This window comes from Suncus etruscus, chromosome 9 (genome assembly GCF_024139225.1).
Source record: "Suncus etruscus isolate mSunEtr1 chromosome 9, mSunEtr1.pri.cur, whole genome shotgun sequence".
Classification (NCBI taxonomy): Eukaryota; Metazoa; Chordata; class Mammalia; order Eulipotyphla; family Soricidae; genus Suncus; species Suncus etruscus.
Window position 1 is genome coordinate 99,087,023 of NC_064856.1, and position 24,094 is coordinate 99,111,116.

Here is a 24,094-nt window from a genome sequence, read left to right on the forward strand (position 1 = left end):
AGTAATTTATTATTTTTAGTGTATTATTCAAAGTTGCTCCATAGAAACTCAGTTTTTAAGAATATGACAAACTTGTACTTGATATTCATATGAAATGAATAGTTCATCATTATTAATGTGAATTAATATTTAAATATTGCTAGAGATAAATATTACAAGACCCAAAGATTTTAATCTATAAAAAATAGCTACATTGTCATGTCAAATATTAGTTATATTCAATGCATTTAAACTATAGGATTGTTAATCCTTTTTAAAATATTAAATTTAAATGTTTGTAGTTATCATTCCTCTTTAAGCAAAAATAAATGAAATACTTTTTCTTAAAAATTATAGCACAGAATTTATAAATTTTATATTGGTAGCTTAGCCAAATTTAAGTTTTGCTCTATATTTGTTCCAAAAATTTAAGTTATCATAATTAAATTAAAATTATTAATTGATTTACAAATACATACTTGAAACACTCTAGTTCTCTTCATATCTTTATTGATTCAATAGTTTTTTATATATTTAAAATTGTAGTGACTTAGATTAAATTTAAGTTGTAGCAAATACTGCGGTGAGATCAAAATATCTTTATCACTTTATCCCAATGTAGTTTATTAAAGCTACCTTACATGTACTTTAATCTATTATGTATGTATTACCAAGACAACTTATTCATATGAATACAAGCCTTCATAGGTTTATAAATATCCATGGCTTATGGTCTATGTTGCAGGTGGAGTTAAATAAAGTATAGCTTATACCAAATCTTATTTCAGATTTGTGTATGCATACACATGTGTACTCTTGAACAGTTGTTAACATTTTGGATGCAAAGCACACATATTGCTGGGCCTAATATCCAAGAGTGAGAAAGTTATTAGCTTTCAATGAAGATTACTTAGCAATATTTCAATAGAGTGATCAGCATTATAACATGCCGTGGAAGTTATATGATAGGCTGATCATAATATTTTGATTCATGGAATGCATTTTTACTTAGTAAATCACAGGAGTATTTAGAAAATAACAAAAACCAATATAAGTGTGGCAGGTGTATGTTTTCATGTTTGCTAACAACTGATAAGTCATATGATTGCTTTTAATAAATTAGTGGTTGAAATCATATATTTTGTGTACTACTTATTGCCTTACAAATCTATTAAGTTTTGTAAACGGAATACCTAGTTGTCTACGTTTAATGATTTTAATTAAAGTAATTAGATGTTTCCTGTGTGTCCAATTATATAGAGATATATCTCAACTAAAAATGGAATGCTCTTATGTCATATCTTACATTATATGTGTTCAGAAATTCATCATTTATCAATGTATACTTTTTGAGAAATAGACTCCCTCTATCGAATATATGTTCATAAATCACTACTTTAAATCTATATTTAATGAGGCATTTAAAGCATAGATTAATGTTTTTGTGATGCGCAATTTATTTAGAATTTAGGAAGATGCTGGTTAGTTGTAAAATTGAGATATTTCAGATTTTATTTTCTACCTATTATAAAACGTGATCTCTCTTAGAATACTTTCAAGTATTTTATTCTAAAAAGTAAAAGACTTCCCTGTCTAAAAACATTTTTATAACATTTTAAATGAACTCATTACATTTTTGGGGGGTTTTGTGCCACACCGGTGGCACTTGGGGGTTTCTCCTGGCTATGCTCTCAGAAATCTCCTGACTTGGGGGACCATCTGGGATGTCAGGGGGATCGAACCATGGTCCATCCTAGGATAGTGCAGGCAAGGAAAATGCCTTACCACTTGAGGCACCACTGTGGTCACAAATTCACTACTTTTTTTTTTAATATCTCCGTAGGCAGAAATTAGGTATCTAAATTTTCTTGCAATTTTTCCTGCATCATAATTAATTTTTTCTTTTATATCTCTCACAAAATGTGTTAGTCAATGAAACATTACAAGGTGCAAATATATTTATTTCTTCATTGGTTACTTGTAAGAATACTTGGAACTCACATTTTAAATGAGATATTGTGGTTTATAGTACTATTAATAATGGTTTCCTGTGCACATCATTCAACAACAAACCTACCACAAAATTGCTCAATTTCCTCTGCCATTATTTCAAGGTCTTCTCATTCAATTCCCTGCATTCCATAATTTAAGTTTTGTGTGCCAACTCTCTAGTTCTGTTAGCCCCCATGCTTTAAAGAAAACTGTCCCTTTTAAATTTTTTATGTTTCTACGGATGAAAAAACAATTTATACCTTGGCTTAGACTTTATTCTTAGCTTAGTCCTCTTCTTTTACTACTCATAAAATAGTATCTTAACATTAAAACATTTTCTCAAATCATATCACAGTTCCTGTCACAACAATTCATAATTATTCATTTATCTTAACTTCTAAATAAAACCCCAATATGCCTAATAAACATTGTAAAATAAAGAAAATAGAATCACATCATGTGTGATGAATAATGGAGAGAATGAATTTCAATGCACATTCTTGCCTGGATGGTGGTTTGAATCCCGGCATCCCATATGGTTCCCCGAGCTTGCCAGGAGTGATTTCTGAGCATAGAGCCAGGAGTAGCCCCTGAGCACTGCCAGGTATGACCCAAAACCAAAAAAAATTAAATAGTATTGTTCTATAGAAATTAAATAAATATATTATCTCCAGAATATCAAACTTCACATAGAGAAAGAATTACACAGTACAAAAAAATTTAGGAGGTTATAGAAATAATACAATTAATGATACTTAACTCTCTTTTTTGTGTACATATAATCTATAAAATATATATAGCACATAAATTACAATATATTTAACTAATGTTGATATAAATTATATTGGATTATAAGTCTATGTCATATGTTAAACACATATATGTGTATAAGATGTTTTTCTTCTAATTCAGTATTTTTCAAAGGAGTTGAAGTTTCTATTTGAAGATCATTTTTACTCAAATTTTGGAGAAAGTTGCATGCAGCAAAGTATTACATAAAATAATGTATATAATTGATATTAGTGGTATTAGGGAAAATGTTATTTTCTCAGTGTTAGTCTCTAGAGTTTACATCTCCAAGGACTTGCTAGCATACATGGGGGAACAGAATGATGTTATGCTTCCAACTATATCAATCCTCACACTATCTGTGCCATCATAGTATACTTTTAAATAAGTTAAGAAAATTCATGTTTTGGGGGTAGAAAAATACATTTAAATACTTATGACATTTAGATATTTAATATAGTTATAGATTCATCATTATGGAAGCTATATTCTTGGCAAGAACTAGTGTTGAGTTTGCTCATCTTAGCAGAAATCATTTGCAAATGATTAAGGAGAATTCTTCTGCACTCAGGCGAGTAGAACCACATTTTATTGTACTTTCTTATTAAGAAAAATAATGTTTACTTAGCTTTGCATTCGTCAATTGCATCTAAATACCTTAGTAGCTCTCCAGTTCACTTAAATCATTGTTCTGTTCTCATGTATATTATTATTATTATTACTCACAGACACAACATTAAGAGACATTTTTATTATTTTTGTGTTTATGATTTTATATTGACATATACAACACATAATATAAAAGTTACACAATAGAACTAATGCATCACTTGATTTCTTTTAAAATATTTATGTACATTATTTGTATTACTACTAGAATAATCCTGTGGAAATAAAATAAAATACTATATTTTATGAGTTCATTACTTGCTAAAATATGTATAACATTGCTGAAGGTCTGGAGAAACACACTAAGAAATTTATGAGGATTTCGCTGAAGAAGAGAAAAAATATAAAAATAAGTATCCTAATTTCTCATTTATCTGAGCATCTGTATAAATGCCTGGAACTCACTGGATAACACTGATCAATTCTGAGTATTAGAGGAAAGTTAGAAGAATGAGTGTTTAAATAACGTTCCTGCAAAATTTCTGGGCCAGTATTACTTAAATTATATTGATTCTGCACAGATTTTTCCATTTTAAGGTAGTCCTTTTAGATATTACAAAAATAACCCTAGGAAATATATATCTAATATATATATATATATATATATATATATATATATTTTTTTTTTTTTTACCCTGGATTGCAACCAAGGATATTCCTAGATTTGCTAGGAGTCTTTCTGGCAAGATTGAAGGGACCCTATTGGATGCCAGCATCTGAACCCTGGTTAGCTGCATGAAAACTAACTCCCTACCTACTAACTCTAAAATTTTAGAGATTTATAAAATGTATTTAAAATCTAAAACCTATTTTAGAGATTTAGAAAATCTGCTCTACAGATGGCAGATTTTTAAAAATGCATCATAAAAATGTCTTAATATTAAAAGTTATACTCCAAGATTTTCATGTATAATTTTAATTATTTATTTAGAAAAATTGAATAAAAGTGGCATCTACTTAAAGAAATGTATATATTAATGAGTGAACAAATGGCTCAAATATTTGAATATCATATTTAATTGCATGAAATTTCTAAATGCATTATGCTCTTATGTGCTAGTCAATTTAACACATTTGGGATTATATACAGAATTATTGTAGGACTTATTTTAATAGAACTCTATTTAGAACACACTTTCTATTATGCTTAATGACATTTTAGATTTCAGTAATTATTTAACTGTGAGGTTCAAAAAAAGTTTTCTAAAATCCAATATAAAACATTGAAGAAGAGCATTGGATGAAAGAAAAAGAGACTAGTAACAGTAGATGAGTTTCTTGTTATACCAGTTGCCTGAGGACACAGAATGCCCCATTGTTTCCATATAGGACATCCTCAATGGTGTCATTGCTGTCTTAATTTGGATACCTCTAGTAATAAGTCATAAGCATGATTTCCTGTGCCTGTTAGCCATCTATTGGTATTCATCATAGAGGCTTCTGCATTTTCTCTTCCTATATTTATGTTGAAATTTTTAAATTCGGAGGTAATCATTTTTAAATGATTTATTAAAACATCATGGTTACAAGGTTGTTCATAAGACAGTCAGTAGTTTTTTTTTCATGGATACAAAGTTGTTCATTTTTGAATTTTAGTCATACAATGTACAACAACTTTAACAAATGCAATTTTCCTACCACTAATGTCTCCAGGTTAGATCTTCATCTCCCTTGCCTGTCCCTGGAAAATATATGTTTCTTCAGTATCTTTCTCTCTCTTTATCTTTCTCTCTCTTCCTATTTTCTATTTAGACACTGTGGTTTGATATTTTTGTTTGTTTATTTGGACCACACCCACACAACTAAAACTCTTTACCGACATTCACTTATAAACAAATTTCATTTTGCAAGTATTGCTTCAAGTTTGATCATGAAATGCCTTCCAGTGTAATCATGGTTTTGACAAACTAATTACAATCTAGAATTTCTAAATCCATTGTTGACCTAATAAATGAAATTACTTTATTAATTATTATAGTTTACTAAATAATTTAGCTTGCTTAGTATTAAGCAATTTATTTCTCAAAAAGCAGATTTGACCAAAGTTTATGATAAAGAATATATGATATTCATTACATCAAATAGGCTTACAGTGTTTTTGTTCCAGAAATAAAATGATACACTATTTATTATTAAATATAATTAGAAAACATGGGAAATATGTACAGTAGTAAAATTAATACATTAAAGTCAGAAATAGTATATGCTCAATCAAATTATTGTAAAAATATATAACCAGTAATTTTAGTAGCGTTTCAGGAAAAAAATTAACAGGAAATTTAGCACTTCTGTGGACTAGAATCCATTATCTGGAACACATGCAATCACATTTATATGATAAAAGCAAAAAAATATTCAAGTTTAACAAAGTAGGTAATAGATACCCATACTTAACACCACAAGACACAGAAAAAAATACACTGAAAGACAAAATTTAGGGTCTGGAGCTATAGCACAGCGATAAGGTTATAAGGCACATGGCCTTGCACATGGCCAACACAGGAGTGATCCCATTTAAATCCCAGCTCCCATATGGTCCCCACTGCCTGCCAGGAGTGAATTCTGAGTGCACAGTCAGGAATAACCCCTGAGCACTGCCTGGTATGACCCAAAAATCAAAAAGAAAGAAAGAAAAAGAAAGAAAGAAAGAAAGAAAGAAAGGAAGGAAGGAAGGAAGGAAGGAAGGAAGGAAGGAAGGAAGGAAGGAAGGAAGGAAGGAAGGAAGGAAGGAAGGAAGGAAGGAAGGAAGGAAGGAAGGAAGGAAGGAAGGAAGGAAGGAAGGAAGGAAGGAAGGAAGGAAGGAAGGAAGAAAAAGAATTGGGCTGGAACGATAGCACAGCAGTAGAGCATTTGCCTTGAGCAGCCAATCCAGAATGAACCTTGGTTCCATCCTTGGTGTCCCATATGGTTTCCCAAGACAGAAATGATTTCTGAATGCATAGCCAGGAGTAACCCCTGAGCATCACTGAATATGATCCCAAAACAAAACAAACAAAAAAATGAAAGACAAAATAGTAAAAAATTTAATTTATTCATATTTTGCTGTCTATACCATCTAGAATTTATTTAATACCTATTGGGAATCAAACAATTCATAAAATTTGGTTTAATTTAAATTATATATGTGTTTATTTTCACTGCTTATTGAAAATTATCATTTTGCATAGACAAAACTTTAAGCAACAGATAACACCAAAGAAAATCATTATAGCACTCTAGTAATGAATACACAAAATCCAAGCCATTGATTTAATTATGATATTTATGTACATACATATATATGTATATTATATATGCATATTTATATATGTATATATGTATTATATGTATAAATACATGTATACATAAATACATATATACATACATATATATGTATTTGGTTTGGGGCCACACCTCACAGAATTGAGGGGTTATTCCTTTAGTAGGTTCAGAAATCTATTCTGTCAGGCTCAGTAGACCATATGGGATCCCTTCTATCAAACCTGGGACCTTCCCAGGTCATCAGCACTCATGGCAAATGCCCTACAGCCAGCTATCACTTTCGTCCCATATAGAATAAATTGACTATCTAGTAGATAAACATTAAGAAGTCAAGCATAATAAAAACTTAGTATATGATAAGGATGTTATTTCCTGCCATGCATTTTTGTTCTTACTACCAGCTATTTAAAACAAGAAAAATGAGTCTAAAATACTTTTTAGCATTTATGTAAAACTGCAATATCATCACAATTTGGGATCAAATTTGATGATAAACCATATTCCTAAAAAAAGAAAATGAAAACTACTAAGAATTGTGAAGTTGGATGTTTCTGAAAATACTGTTGTAATATGAACTATATATCATGACTAGTTGCATTTTTTGTGTCATTCAACTAATAATTAATATTTAATCTCTGTGCACTAATTTCTGTTTAACTTCAAATTGTTTAACTTCAAATAAATCCTACTCTTTAAAATGTAAATATTGATTCACGTATCTTTATACAACACCATACATAAACAATATTTTCACATTAATATTTAAATACTAACATGGCAACTATAAATTTTGCTTCAGTTATCTGAATCACATTTCAATTTTTTCCACAGGAGTCCAGAAAACCAGAGCACTGAAGCTGCCACATTTATTCTCTTGGGCTTCTCAGAATATCCAGACCTCCAGGTGCCCCTGTTCCTGTTATTCTTAATCATCTATCTAATTACTGTGTTAGGGAATTTGGGCATGATTTTCATCATCAAGATTAATCCCAAATTCAACAACCCAATGTACTACTTCCTCAGCCATTTATCCTTCGTTGATTTCTGCTACTCTTCAGCTGTTACTCCCAAGCTATTAGAAAACTTGATTGTGGAAGACAGAACAATCGCCTTCGCAGGATGCATTTTTCAATTCCTTTTTGCATGTGTATTTGTGGTGACAGAAACCTATTTGTTGGCTGTGATGGCCTATGATAGATTTGTGGCTGTTTGTAACCCCCTGCTCTACACAACGGCAATGTCCCACAAGCTTTGTGCCCTTTTGGTGGCTGCATCATATTCTTGGGGTATACTTGGTTCCCTGACTATTGCTTGCTTTCTAGTGAGCTTATCTTACAAAGGAAAAAACATCATAAACAACTTTGTTTGTGAATATTCTGCTATTGTATCGGTTTCTTATTCTGATCCCTACATTATCCAGGAGATCACTTTTGTGTTTGCTGTTTTCAATGAAGCAGCAAGTCTGATGATCATTCTTCCATCATATGCTTTTATTTTCATCACAGTCTTGAAGATGCCTTCCACAGGGGGGAGGCAGAAAGCCTTCTCCACCTGTGCCTCCCATCTGACTGCCATTGCCATCTTCCATGGGACCATCCTTTTTATCTATTGTGTTCCTAATTCCAAAGATTCATGGCTCCTTATCAAGGTGGCCTCTGTCTTTTACACAGTGGTCATTCCCATGCTGAACCCACTGATTTACAGCCTCAGGAACAAAGATGTGAAAGAAACTCTCAGAAAGTTATTCTCTACTAAATTGTACTGTGATAAAATATAAAGTAAATTATTATTTTTGAGGGTATCTTAACGCTATTCTATTGAAAAAATTATCTAAAATATAGCGATCTTGTACTATATAAAATGAATACATTTTAATCATTACATGTATAAATTAATTATTTAAATATTGGAGCTATCTATTATAAGACTCAAAGATTTTATTTCATAAGCTAGAATAATTACATTAGTATGTCAAATATCAGTAATTTTTAAGATACTTAAAGTATGGCATTTTTGAAGTAATAAGAAGTGTATAGTTTTATTTTTAAATTTAATATCAGTATATATTTTCAATTTATTATTAGCTCATAAAGACCTGATTAGCCTAAATCTTAAATATCTATAAATATTAAATTTAATTTATTCAGAGTAATAATTATACTGCAAGCAAATATAGAATATTGTAAAAATTTAGTATAATCTTATTAAAATTAAAATTAGTAGTATAACCAAATATAAAAGATCTTAATGTAAATTTCTACTAGATAAATTAATTTAGAAATGCATACTTGAATCACTCTACTTCTCTTTTCTTGTTTTCTTGGTGCAATAGCCTTCATTTATCTACTTAAAAATTGTAGTGCTTTAGATTAAGTTTAAGTTGTAACAAGTAATGTGATGAGATTTTCACTTCATCTCATGGTAGACTATTACAGCCATTATATATGAATTCTAATCTTATAGGCAGATTATGATTGACAAGTCATTAATAAAAATGGAACATGCATTTTTTTTGGTTTTTGGGTCACACCTGACAGCACTCAGGGGTTAGTTACTCCTGGTTTTATCTCAGAAATCATTTCTGGCAGGCTCGGGGGACCATATGGGATGCCGGGATTCAAACCACTGTCCTTGTGCAAGGAAAGCAAAATCACGTTTTTTTTTTTTAAATTAATGATTCAACTGAAGTGTTGTATGGTGATATCTGCTGTGTCACATGAGTCTTAATACTGAAATGTTTAGATAATTTAAATTTCCAACTCTAAGCCTTTATGTATCTCATGAGCAATTGCTAATGGTGTAATTTGAATGCTGGGTCAAATAAAGTTTAACTAAGGGCACAGCTTATTTTAAGCTTGTATATGACAGTATGTGTGTGTTTGCGTGTGCACTTTTTAACATTTACATTAAGATCTGTGAGTCAAAATACACAACATAATACTGTACTTAACATTAAAGAGTGAGAAAATTATTCTTTCTATCAGAATCAATCAGTAAATGAGTGGTTGAGATGATATATTTAGTCTGTTTTACTTATTTCTTTACAAACCATGATAATTTTTTAACAGAATGCATAGCTGTTCATATATATATTTGATGTTATTCTAGACACAAGATTTTCCTGTTTGCTCAATTATATAGAGAGATAGTACTAAATGAAAATCTAATTTCTTTATATCAAACCATATGTTATATATGCTCAGAAATTTTACTATTTTTTGATGTGTAATTTCACAAGCAATAGCTTTTTTAGTACATTTAAGATAACATATTATTCTTCAAATCTTTTGTTATATGAGGCATTTTAAGTAACGATTAATTTTCCTAAGTGTAGTGATATGGAATGATTCAGAATTTAGAAAGATGGTTATTAGATATTTTGTGAAACTGAGCTCTTTAAGATTGACTTTCTACCTATGTTGGAATCTACTCTCTCTTAGAATAAGCTCAAGTATCTTATTCTAAACAAGTAAGAATTTTCTGTTTAATAAAACATTTTTCAGCATTTTGAATGAGTTCATTACTTTTTATTTTGATATCTTCCTAGGTGAGACTTAGGTATCAAAGATGTCCTTAAATATATTTTCTGTAATTTAATTCATTTTTTTATTTCTCTCACAATACTTACACTAGTAAGGAAAACATTACTAAATTTATTTCTTCAGTGTTTGCCTGTCAGAATACCTGTCACCTACCTTATAAAAATATTTATTGAGATATTCTGCTTCATAATACTATTAATAATGGTTTCATGCACTTATCATTCAACACCATACTCAGCTCATAAGTGCTCATTTCTCTCTACCATGGTTTCCAAATTCTTCTCATTCAGTTCCCCTCCTCTATCAAAATTTCATATTTATGTACTAGTTATCTAGTTATATTGGCACCCATGTTGTTGGAAAACTATCCCTTTTAAATTTTCAACTTTTCTTTTACATTTTAAGATACAATATTTTTAGATGTCCAAAAATCTAATTAGGATCATATAGCTTATATTTGTACACATTTCTGCTTATTTATTGATTCAAATAACTACAATTTTTAACTATGACCACAACATGTATCTCTTGGCTCAAATTCTCTTCTTGGTTAAATCTACTTATTTTTTTATTTATAAAATATTAGCTACCATCCTTAAATAATATTATCATAATTCCAGTCACAAAAATTCATTAACATTATTTATTTAGCTAAAATCCTAAATGATATCCTGATATGCTGAATAAAAGACATTGAAAAATAAAAAAACAGGGGCCGAAGCGGTGGTGCTAGCCGTCTGCCTTGCAAGCGCTGGCCTAGAAATGACCACGATTAGATTCCCCTGGCATCCCATATTGTTCCCCCAAACCAGGGGCGATTTCTGAGCGCATTACCAGGAGTAACCTATCAACCAATGTGGCCCAAAAACAAAACCAAAAACGAACAACAACAACAACAACAAAATTAAAATCACATTATGCATGATGGACAATGGAGAAAACTGTTGACTTTCAAAGCATATTCTTGCCTTACTACTATATTTTATTATAATAATGGTTTTATTATTTAACACTTTGGAAATCATATTTCACACCAGGGACTATATGTATATAAACAGAGCCTTTTAAATTAGTTCTCATCTGTATCTCAAGTGGTTTCCATTGATTTTGGTGCCTCCTTGCCTTTTCATCTTTTCTTTTTTCTCCCCTTGAGAGTGGGGCTTTGTTTTTTTATATCAATAAATGCTAGTCAGGAGGTCTCAGAAAGAATTGAATATTTTTCTTAGAAAGACTTTAAAAATACTATCTTTCCAGGTTTATACCTGGAGAGGTGTGGCTTTTGGTATTTTCAACTCTTTATTCTCCTATAGCTACTATCATTCAGCTGTCTGGGACTTTGGAATAGGTGTATTTGCATAATAAGCAATCTCTTAGAGTGGTGCCCTATTTAGAACTGATTTCTACCCTTATAATCTAAGCAAGACTCATTTTGTGATTTCTTTAATTATTGGGTCCTCGCCAATATCTGATGCCCCAGTGTTTTATATTGATGGTGAGTGAACAGCTTGCAGTGTGACTTTCTTGCCTGCTAAAAACCTTCATGTCTGTGTGGATTATTTATTGCTGTGAATTGCTACAGGACCACATGGGAATCTCCTTTCCCCTCTAAGAACTGTAATATGCTCAATCTTCCATTAAACATATGTCCTGTGATTTGCAGATAATTTTTATTTTTTTTCCAATAGAAATAGACACTATGGGGGCCAGCACAGTGGCGCTAGAAGTAAGGTGTCTGCCTTGCCAGCGCTAGCCTCCGACAAAACGCGGTTCGATATCCCGGCGTCCCATATGGCCCCTCCAAGTCAGGAGCGACTTCTGAGCGCATAGCCAGGAGGAACTCCTGAGCATTACTGGGTGTGTCCCAAAAACAAAAAACAAAAAACAAACAAACAAAAAGAAATAGACACTACATAGATTATAAAGACCTATAAACCAATGCCACCTAACTTTCCTGATAAATATGATATATTGCTACAGGCACATTGATACCTATTCCTTGAAATCAATTTATCATGAAAAATTGATTTTTAGATATGATCTAAAGTACTAAAATATATTATGCATTTATTCATTGACGATATTCTTATTAAATCAATTCATAGAAATATGTATATACATATAGAAAGATAGATATTTATGTAAAAGTATTAAGGTTACCAAAATAATAACAGGTTACTATTAAAAAGAAGCTAACGTAATTAAACTATAATCGAAACTATGTTGTATCATCTTATTTACAGTTTTAGTTTTGGTTAAAATTTAAATAGTATTGTTTTATATAGGTGATCTAGATTATATTATATTCAGAAAATCATACTCATAGAAATGAATAACATAGAATAATAAAATTTAAGAAATTATGGGTCTGGAGTGAGAGTACAGTAGGTAGGGCATTTTCTTTACACTCAGCCTACCTGGGACTGACCCAGGTTCAATCCTGTTATCTCATGTTGTCCCCTAATCGTACCAAGAGAGATTTTTGAAGCACAGAGTCATGAGTAACCCCAGCACACAGCCACTGGTTGTGGTCCACCAAAAAATAAAAACAAAAACAAACAAAAAAGCTTAAGAGGTCACAGAAGAAATATAATTTGTGATACTTAACTATCTTATATTTCTGTCTACAAACATATATATATATAAAACAGAGGTTTATATAAATGTCATTTCTATATAGGGGTATATATACATATGTACAATATTAACATATATTTCTTATGTACCAAATACATATGTGTGTATATTTATATGTACTAATAAATATTACAAATAATAAAATTAATAAATAATAAACAATATATTTTCTTCTAATTCGATGTTTCCTAAAGGCACTGGAAGATTGTATTTGAATGTCATTTTCTCTCACTAATTGGAGAAAGTTGTGTGCACAAAAATATTACATAAGAGATTGTATCTAATTGCTCTTAGTAGTAGTGTTAGGGGAAATGCTATTCTCTCAGTGTTAGTCTCTAGAGTTTATATCTCTGAGGACTTGGTAGAATACATGTGGGGAAGAGACTGGTGTTATGCTTCCACTACACACATCCTTACTTTATCTGTGCCATCATAGTATCCTTTTAAATAAAGAAAAATTCATGTTTATTTTTAATTTGCAAGGAAATAGATTTATATACTTATTATATTTAGATACTATTACAATTGTAGATTTATTATTATGAAAACTATATTCTCTGCACGAACTAATATTGATTCCATTCATCTTAGCAGAAACCTTCTGCAAATGAATAAGGAAAATTCTTCTGCACTCAGGTGAGCATAATCAATAATTTTTTTTTGAGGGGAGCACACCCAGCAGCACTCAAGTGTTATTCATGCCTCTGCACTCAGAAATTGCTTCTGGAAATCTTGAGGCTGGTACAGATGTAGGGAATAGAACTGGGTCCATCCAGAGTCAACAGTTTGAAAAGCAAGTGCCCTACCACTGTACTATGGCTCCAGTCTCCTCAATACTTACTATCTAAAAAATGAATATTCTAGTTAACTTTGTGCTAGTCAAGAATATCTTTGTACCTTAGTGGCTCTCCAGTTCACTTTAATCATTAACTTTTGCACTCTGTATTGACTCTAGATTTATCCATTGACATTAATATTAGGAGGCATTTTTGTTCTTTTGATTTTATGTTTTTCTTGAAAATACACTTAAATAAAATAATTTAATAAAATTTATACATTGTTACATTTATTTTATCATATTCTACTTTTATTATCTGTATTATTCCTAGAATAATTTCATGATAATAAAATTATAATATTTCAAGAATTCATTACTTTCTTTTTTTTTTTTTTTTGGTTTTTGGGTCACACCCGTTGACGCTCAGGGGTTACTCCTGGCTATGCGCTCAGAAGTTGCTCCTGGCTTGGGGGACCATATGGGACGCTGGGGGATCGAACTGTGGTCTGTCCAAGGCTAGCGCAGGCAAGGCATGCACCTTACCTCTAGCACCACCGCCCGGCCCCGAATTCATTACTTTCTAACATTGCTATGGGTTGTGCTGAGTCTTCACATTAAGAAATCTATAAAGATATTCACTGACGAACAGAAAGACAAAAATATTATAATTTCTCAGTTATCTGTACATAGGTCTAAATTCCTGAGCTCACTAGATCTCACTGAGCACTGATCAAGCCTGAATATTAAAGAAATAATGAGGGTTAGAAAAATGAATGTTAGAGCGTTAGAGGAATGCTTGTGGAACATTATGGGGCAGTGTCACTTTAATGGAAGTGACCCTGTACACATTTTATTAACTTTTAGGCTAAGCTTTTCTGATGTTATTATATTAACTCTAGAGGAAAAATTATTTTTGCTTTGTGTCATACCCAGTAGTTCTCAAGACTTATTCATGTTTCTGTCTGTGGTCTTCTTTTTAAGACTCAAAGGATGCCAGACATTAAACCCTGGCTAATTGCATGCTACTTGCTGTCTTATATCTCTAGTCCTGCAAATAACAGATTTTGAAAAGTGCATTAGAAAAAAATGTACTTGATATTAAAAGTTATAGTCTAAGATCCCCATGTATAATTTTAAAGTGCATTTAGGAAATTTCAATACAAGTGGTATGAGATAATAATAACACATATTCCGGAAATATTTATAATAATGGGGGAATAAATAGCTACGGTTTCAATGTTTTACATATATACTTGAAACATTTAAATACATGTAGGGTCTTAAATAATAGTCATACTAACAAATTTGAAATTTTATCCTAATTCATTATGAAACTTATTTTTGATATATGACACTATTCTCAATGATGTAAGATGATATTTCACTGTCATCTTGATGTGGATTCTCTCAATGAGATGTGATGGTGAGCATTTTCTCTGTGCCTTTGGTCAATCTATTGGTCTAATTCAAAGTCGTGCTTATTCATTTCCTCTCCTTATTTCGATGGAGTTTTTATATTTATGACAGTTAATCTTTGTGAGTGCTTTGTGTGTCGACACTATATCTGTTGTGTTGAATGCAAATCATTTCTTCTACTCAACGGTGTTTTAACTTTGACTTGTGTTTCTTTTCACATACAAAAACATTTTATTTTGATATAATCCCATTGGTTTATATTTGTCTCTGTAGTCTTTACCATTTATGTAAAATCAATAAAGTTTCCTTTGAGGTCTAGGTATTGGAGTATTCTACCTATGTTTCAATCAATGTAATAAATAGATTAAGTTCTGATTCACTTAGATTTGACTTTTGTATAGTTTTTTAATATAATTTTATTTTATTTATAGTGGCTTACATATTGTTCACAGTAATATTCCAGGTACATATTTACATTGAGTCAGGGGAATTCCCACCACCGAATTATCCTCCCACATCTGCTCCCATCCTGCCTCCCATATCCTCCCCTCTTTCCCCAGGGGCTGCTAGAATGCGTGGTACCTTCTATGTCTAGTTTATTACTTAGTGGTCTTATAACTCTTTGGTCTTGGTGCCTCCATTACTGCTCCCTCTAATTGGGAGGCGGGACTAGAAAGTTCAAGTTATGTGGTTTTGTTTGAGGAAGAGAAAAGTAATATAATGGGGTAAAAATTGACTATGCCGACTATGAGCAGAGTCATTTTAGAGGCTCTCATCCTTGGTTTGAGGGATGAAGGGGAAAAAAAGAAGGTGAAACATCACAACAGTTCAAAAAGAGGAATCAAATAAGATATCCAGTGAGCACTGCAGCCATAAAAATATGCACCACATAGTTGCCATGGTCGTGAGATAGGAAATATGACAAGGTGCAAAAGGAAGAAGAGAAAAGAAGAAAGAAAAAGTAAATATATAAATAAAAAATGGACAACCACTTCAATATCCACCCCAAAACAAAGAAATCGACACAAACTAGATAAAATATATAAATCCAGCTTTAATTTCTTACACAATTGATGATCTAATAGTCCCAAAGCCATTTATTGATGATTTTCTTTAATCATATCATGTTCTCAGCTCCCTGCCCCAAAATTAATTTATCATATACCTAGGGTTTTGCATTGGATATTTTGTCTTAACCCATTAGTCCACAAATCTGTCTTTGTTCCAATACCCCTTTGCATTAACAAAACAGTTACAATTAACACCCAAAAATATTTCAGTATAGTACTCCAGGAAAAATAAAGAAGGATCCAAAGTCATGGATTTCATAAGTAGAGTACGTTGACAATCTAATAATTATGTGTTAAAATATCAAGCATAATAAAATCTTAGTAACATGATAATTATGTTCATTTCAATTACATATTTTTCTTCTTACTATATTCTTTAGATATATAAGAATAATAAATCTAAAATATGTTTGTGTCTATATGGATATGTAAATCTAGCACAAATTGAGAACAAAAAATATCTATCTCATGATGAGAAATTTGATGAGAAAACTGCAAATTCCAAAAAAAAAAAAAACCTAAAAATGGTTATTTATTGACTTTAAGATAATAATTTTACTAAGATGTTTGATTAAGAATGTTGCACTTGTTACTTTTGAAGTTGGGAGTTCCTGGAAAAAATATATTGGTAATGTAAAATATGTCATGGAAATTTGGGTGATTGTTGTTTCTTTTTCAACTCTTCTAAATAATAATGAATCCTATATGAACTAATCTCTAATTTACTTGAAGTCGTGGCACAAATAAACTCCACATTTTAAAAGAACATACAGATTGAAAGCAAGTATTGTGCACAATACTCTTCATGGACAATTATTAAATCAATCAATTATTTTCATACTAATAACCTAATCACAACATTTGCTTCCATTTTCAAAATAAAATTTGAATTTTACCCACAGGAGTCCAGAAAACCAGAGTACAGAGGCTGCTACCTTCACTCTCTTAGGCTTCTCAGAGTTTCCAGAACTGGAGGTGCCCCTTTTCCTGCTGTTCTTTACCACCTACGTCATCACTGTGTTGGGAAACCTTGGCATGATCCTTATAATCAAAATCAATCCCAAACTCCATACTCCAATGTACTACTTTCTCAGCCATTTATCCTTTGTTGATTTCTGCTACGCTACAGTCGTTACACCAAAATTACTAGAAAACTTGATTGTGGAAAACAGAACCATCACCTTCGCTGGATGCATTGCTCAGTTCTTCTTTTTCTGTATGTTTGTGGTGACGGAAGTGTACTTGCTGGCTGTGATGGCCTATGATCGCTTTGTGGCTGTTTGTAACCCTCTGCTCTACATCACTATAATGTCTCAGAAGCTTTGTGCTACATTGGTGGGTGTGTCATACTCTTGGGCTATTGTTTTCTCTCTGATTCTTACCTATTTTCTGAAGAAATTATCGTACAAAGGAAAAAATGTCATAAACAACTTTCTCTGTGAATATGCTGCCATTGTCTCTGTCTCGGACTCTGACCTCTCATTTACACAGGAGGTCACTTTAGTGCTTACTATGTTCAATGAATTAGGCACCTTGATCGTTATTCTTACTTCCTATGCCTTAATTTTCATCACAGTTATGAGGATGCCTTCTAAAGGGGGCAGGCAGAAAGCCTTCTCCACCTGTGCTTCTCATTTAACTGCCATTACTATATTCCACGGGACCATCCTTTTTCTCTACTGTGTTCCTAACTCCAAAAATTCATGGCTCATGCTTAAGGTGGGCTCAGTCTTTTACACAGTGGTCATCCCTATGCTGAATCCACTGATCTACAGCCTTAGAAACAAAGATGTGAAAGAAACGGTCAAAAAGTTAGCGCTTACTAAATTATTCGCTGATACAACATAAAGTTAAATATTTTTAGTGTTGTTACATAGAAAATAAGTACATTAACTTGTGATTTTATATTGATATTCCATTGTGTATTCATACTAACATTAACTAAAATTGCTTAAAGCTTAGAATATGGGCCGGAGAGATAGCATGGAGGGAAGGCGTTTGCTTTTCATGCAGAAGGTCATTGATTCGAATCCCAACATTCCATATGGTCCCCTGAGCCTGCCAGGGGAGATTTCTGAGAATAGAGCCAGGAGTAACACCTGAGCGCTGCTGGGTGTGATTCAAAAACCAAATAAACAAAACAAAACAAAGCTTTAAAATATTGTGCTTACTTGATTACATTTTTCTACGTTAAAATACTTAATTGTTAATGTATATCATTCTGTCAGAGTGATTTCTGAATGCAGAGCCAGGAGTAACCCAAGAGAACTTTCAGTTGTGGCCCCAAAACTAATAGAAAATATAAAAAGGACAAAGCAATATGGTTAGTATTCAACCAAAGTAAAATGAAATAGCATTTAAGCATACCCTGAAGACAGAGACACTCGTGACATCAAAAACTGTTACTGTGTTTTAAGCATTCTTAATTGCATGCATATCTTCTGTGCTTCATTAGTTTAAAATCCTCCACTCTCTCTAGACTTTTTAGAAATTATGAAAAAATAAAAATCAACTGTTTCGCTAATAGGTAAATTACTGTAATTGAATATTTATTTTATCATATTTACAATTATTGGTTTGATCTATGAATTTAGGTAGAGGCAGCAAAGGCAAGTTTTTTACTTATAAATGTTAAATCATATATAAAATTATATAAATAACATATAGAATTCATTTGATATGTAAATATATTAAATAATTAGCAAAGATATAAATTATGCATTTCCATTATTGTGTGCTCATAAATGATTTTTATTTTCATAAAAATTTGCACTGTAACTGATACTATAGGGCTAATTTTAAATAAGTTAATATTTGTTGTGATTCTGGCTAATTAAGATTAATGCTATTATGTAATCTTATTACATTATATTAAAATAACAATGTACTGTATATTTATTGCAAAATATGTAGGGTATCCTAATGCTAAGATAAAGTATAATGGAAATATCTTTATCTTTTAATGTACTTATTTATATTTTAAATAAAACCAAGATATGTATGACAAATATTTATGTCATATGTAGTCTCTCAAAATCCAGAATAAAGGTGTTTTTGTAAAAGTTCATTCATTTAAACTCTGTAGATTATTGAGATAAATTGTTATTTAAATGAGAAAGATATACATAGCAGTACCTAAGAAAGGACCTAGTCCAATTAAAATAGAAAAAAAAAAACACATTAAGCAAGCTAAGCCAGAAAGATATATACCACATATTTTTGAAGTCAAAATGTAGTCTTTAAGATGTCTGTGGCAGGGGAAAGGTGTGTGTGTGTGTGTGTGTGTGTGTGTGTGTGTGTGTGTGTGTGAGAGAGAGAGAGAGAGAGAGAGAGAGAGAGAGAGAGAAAGAGAGAGAGAGAGAGAAAAAAGAAGAAGAAGAAGAAGAAGAAGAAGAAGAAGAAGAAGAAGAAGAAGAAGAAGAAGAAGAAGAAGAAGAAGAAGAAGAAGAAGTAGAGGTAGAGGTAGAGGTAGAGAGAAAGAAAGAGAGATTACCATGGCCAAGAAAGCAAGAGAGCAGGCAGTTTTCTCCAAAGGTTGAGAGGGGCCCAAATACACGGAATTAATATATAAAGGTCCACATACAACACACATACATCACAAGAGGGTGACATGGCCTTGGGTACCAGGTGCGTAGGTAACACATACCCATATGTAGAATTTAAAGAAGAAATACAAGGTAACAGGCTAAATTAAACAACTAAAAAATATTTTGACTAACAACAAACTAAGGTTAGCAAACAAGTAAGACTGGGTTGAAACTGCAATTAACTATAGTAGAACATATTAATACATTAATGTTTGGAATGAGGTGGTTTATAAAAGTATGAACTTTAAAATGATAAGACTGTCCACTTTTTTAAATTTTAAAAGATTCATGTCATTTTTAGGATAGTCAATATCCATAAAGAAAATTAGATATGTAACTAAGTAAAAACAAGTTTGTTTTTTTTTTTAGGGGGGGTCACACCTGGCAGCACACAGGGGCTATTCCTGGCTCTATGCTCAGAAATCACTCCCGGCAGGCTCAGGGGGACATATGAGATGCTAGGATTCGAACTACTGTCCTTCTGCATGCAAGGCAAACGCCTTTCCGCTGTGCTATCTCTCTGGCCCCAATAGAAACAAGTTTTAAGCAGAATGTTCATAGTTGAGGTATGTAGCAGTCTTACTAACAAAACAAGCATATTAGACCAAAATATTCTAGCATTAGTAGTTTACTTAGAAAATTTACCAATATTTTCTTTCTTTACTTCTTACTTATTTATCAAAGCATTATCTACATGTTACATGATTGGTTCAATACAGAAACAATTTCATAAAAAAACATTATTGAACATTGAAAAATCCAGAGAAATAAGGAAGTATTTACTCCAAAGATCTCTTGCTTTTTCTGAGTTTTTTCCATTAACTCTAAATTAATCTTAATGACACAAAATATGGAGCATTGCATTCTATAATATGGCAAAATTAATTATTTGGAAAATATGAGACATGCATAGGGTATATGAACAAAATTTAATGATTGCAGCTTATATTTTGATGTGATTATTGTAGAAAATATGGAAGTGGGGGCCGGGCGGTGGCGCTAAAGGTAAGGTGCCTGCCTTGCCTGCGCTAACCTTGGACGGACCGCGGTTCGATCCCCCGGTGTCCCATATGGTCCCCCAAGCCAGGAGCAACTTCTGAGCACATAGCCAGGAGTAACCCCTGAGTGTTACTGGGTGTGGCCCAAAAACCAAAAAAAAAAAAAAAAAAAAAAAAAGAAAATATGGAAGTGATCAAGAAAATGATTAATAGGCAAGTATCATAATAGCTAAGTTCCTAGTGCTTCTTTGACTTTTCTGTTAAAATAATTACATCAGTAAAAAGTGATTATTTTTAATTGTTTATTTCATAAAGTCAAGAGCATCAGGAATACATATTCTCTAGGGTTTTGCTCCCAAAGCTTCTGCATATAATCACATATATATGAACATAGACCTCTATACTCACTAGAAGAGTTCCTGCCTTTGATATTAGTAAGTTTGCTTTAATTTAAACTAAGAATTGTAAATAATGATAATGAAAAATTTATTGAAAACAATGTAGGCTGAAGAAACACTTTATAGCCTGAAAATGTTTTTAGATTAGTCATAAAAATAGCATATATGCATTTGCAAGAAAAAAAGATTCTGTTTTACTTAGTGGGCAGACTAGCTCTGTAATGGGCCATCATAATAACCCTCCAGACAGTAGATACACGAACTAAAGAAATAGAATAATTCTGAGAAATTTGAATAGAGTTCTCTAACTTCCATACGTTTTTGATAACTGAGATAGAACAGAAATCTGCTCTCTTAGTAAAATAAATTAATCAAAATTATCTTAGATTCCCTAGTAAAATTAATAAAGAAGTAATGAAGAAATAAGAGGAAGGAAGGAACGAACGAACGAAGGATGTCTATACTTGCCACTTGAAAGAGTATTAAAATGAAATAAATAAACATAGAGAAATCATATTTCAGATATTCTATTTTATGTGTTAAAATACTTAGAAATATTTATAAAATTAATGATAGAAACTTTATTGATAGAAGCATGTGAGAAACATTAAATTTCACATTTGTCTAAACAAATCTAAGCAAAATAATATATTAAAGAAAAATGTGATGATTAAATCGCTTGGTTTAGCTTTGAATTGGCTCTTGGAATGCCTTAAATATTCACATAGAATAATGTAGGGACAGATGGTGACCTGGGGTGTTTAGTGTTGAAATGAGCTTATTTTAACTTTGTGGGGGGGCACATCAGGCAGTATCCTGGACTTTCATCTGACCATCTAAGTAATCACTCTAGGCAGAACTGAGGGAAATCAATCAAGATCCAACAGGATCATATGAAAGCAAACATCTTAACCCCTCTATTATCTCTTTGATCTATGACCTGAATTCAATATTGATAGGCTAGCTGGAAATTGCTTTTGAGGCTGTGGAGATAAATTTACCAATGGCACAGAAAGACTTCTCTGTTCTGTATGATATTGTAATATCTTTGGTTATTTCAATTAAAATATATTTATATGGTATTAATGAATGTCATCATATGATATTAATTATGAAATGTCTTGAGAATTTAGTTGTATAGCATTTTTAATCTTTTTTCTTAACAGGTAATATAGAAGGGAATGAATAGCCTACATGTTGAATAAAGAGAAATAGCGTAAAATAGGGAACCATCTATAAAGGGGAATGTTCTAAGACAGGCTTTACTATAATCAGTCATTCTTTTGTGTTTGTATTAATGCCACAACCAACATTGCTCAGGGTTTACTCTAGACTTTGCTCTCAGTGGTCACTCCTGGTGTTCTATGGAGACAATATAGGATGCAAGAGAGTAAAACTGGGTCATCAGTGAGCAAGATAATAAATAATTTTTGATGAAAAAACTCTACTCTAAACCCACTGTAATTTTGTTGCTATTTTTAGTCTAACCACAACTAAACTGTCATAGACATAAATATTTATTCTGTTAAATGTCATTATAAAGGAGCATAATGGAGATATGTTAAATATAGACAAAAATATATAGGGATCAGCATCTGATGTAGAGAAATGGAATCAAGAACTATTTGATTTTGAACCAGAAAAATAATTCAGCAACTTGGAACCAGAGCAATAGTACAGTGGCTAGAACTCATATCATGTGCATGCATTAGATGTGGGTTCAATCCTACACATCACATACGGCCATCCAGGAATGATACCTAAGTGAAAATTCAGGAGTAATCTGAGTGATCAAAAATGTAAATAGCAGTAACAACAAAAACTAAGATTTATTGCATAACAGATTTCTAGTCAAAACCATAAAAATGTAAATGCAAATTAAATTAGAAATAAAAATGCAGGGGGCTCAGAGAGCTAGCACCGTGGTAAAGCATTTGCCTTACATGTGACTGACCCAGGATGGAAGCGGGTTTGATTCTGGCATCCTGTTTGGTGCCTTAAGCCTGCCATGAACTATTTCTGAGCATAGAACCAGGAGTAACCTCTGAGTGCTGCCTGGTGTAGCCAACAAACAAAACAAAACAAAACAAAAAAGAAATAAAAATACAAATAGAAAGGCTAGAGTTGTGTGTTCATGTGTTGTAGGAGAATATGAATAAAAAGAGCATGTTAGAAGCTGATGTTAATTATTAAAATTATAGGATGTTATTTTATGAATTGAAATGTTTATCATTAACGAGAGATGGAAACATTCTACCTAATATTATCATAAATATCTTCCTTCAAGTATATCAGCAGGTGTTTTAAATATTTTGCTGTTAGCCTATTAATTGTATGTGTTTAGGAATGTGGGGTCATCCTATGTACATATCAGTTTATTTTAAGTCATGATCAGCCATGTCTCATCACTTTTTTGCTTTCTGTCTATGTTACCAAATAGACATATCACCATCCATGTGTTTTGAGGAAGTTCAGTGCCATGAATATTGTCTTTTGATCTTTGACCTTGAATCTGTATTTAATCTGACTATTCAAATATGTTTATTAGAGGCAGCAGTCAATTGGATTCAGTTTTCTAATCCATTCTGCAACTTCATCAATGTTACTTGTTAACTCAGACTATTAATATGAGTAAGATTCTTAATAAAAATACTTTTATCTTATTTACATTCTAGTCATAAGTACTAAATTACAGTTGAGAAAAATTCAATATTAGTTTTATTTTATTTTGAAAAGAACTATATTAATTATTTCTTTGGAAATTGGTTTTATTTGAGTTGAAATTTAAAAACAATGTTTTAAAATGTAAAAACATTTAAATATTAAATATTAAAATAGTTTAGCATTTCTAAACTAAAGCATATAATGATAAGCAGTGAAAGAGATATCTTATTTCTTTAAGTTTTACTAGGATAGAATAAAGGAAACTTCTATTCAGCTCACACTTCTATTTGTGTTTACAGATACTGAGAACTGGAAAC

The 24,094-nt window shown here is 31.6% G+C and overlaps 2 protein-coding genes across 2 annotated transcripts; both read left to right on the top strand.

Moving 5' to 3' along the window:
• The first annotated feature begins 5,032 nt into the window (after nucleotides 1-5,032).
• Nucleotides 5,033-8,467, top strand: LOC126018637 (olfactory receptor 5D13-like). Its single transcript, XM_049780737.1, has 2 exons — nucleotides 5,033-5,082; nucleotides 7,522-8,467. The coding sequence occupies exons 1-2, from the start codon at nucleotides 5,033-5,035 to the stop codon at nucleotides 8,465-8,467; spliced, it is 996 nt and encodes a 331-aa protein (XP_049636694.1).
• A 5,097-nt stretch (nucleotides 8,468-13,564) lies between these two features.
• Nucleotides 13,565-17,978, top strand: LOC126018638 (olfactory receptor 5D18-like). The gene is made up of 2 exons (XM_049780738.1): nucleotides 13,565-13,659; nucleotides 17,033-17,978. Exons 1-2 carry the CDS (start codon nucleotides 13,565-13,567, stop codon nucleotides 17,976-17,978), a joined length of 1,041 nt encoding a protein of 346 aa, XP_049636695.1.
• The last annotated feature ends 6,116 nt before the right edge of the window (nucleotides 17,979-24,094 follow it).

What these genes read in the sequence shown, in the direction of transcription:
- LOC126018637 (XM_049780737.1), top strand. Translation starts at nt 5,033, where the DNA reads ATGTACAACAACTTTAACAAATGCAATTTTCCTACCACTAATGTCTCC. An exon ending in CCTACCACTAATGTCTCCAG is followed by an intron (nt 5,083 to 7,521) that starts GTTAGATCTTCA and finishes TTTTTTCCACAG; the next exon opens with GAGTCCAGAAAACCAGAGCA.
- LOC126018638 (XM_049780738.1), top strand. Translation starts at nt 13,565, where the DNA reads ATGCCTCTGCACTCAGAAATTGCTTCTGGAAATCTTGAGGCTGGTACA. An exon ending in CAGAGTCAACAGTTTGAAAA is followed by an intron (nt 13,660 to 17,032) that starts GCAAGTGCCCTA and finishes TTTTACCCACAG; the next exon opens with GAGTCCAGAAAACCAGAGTA.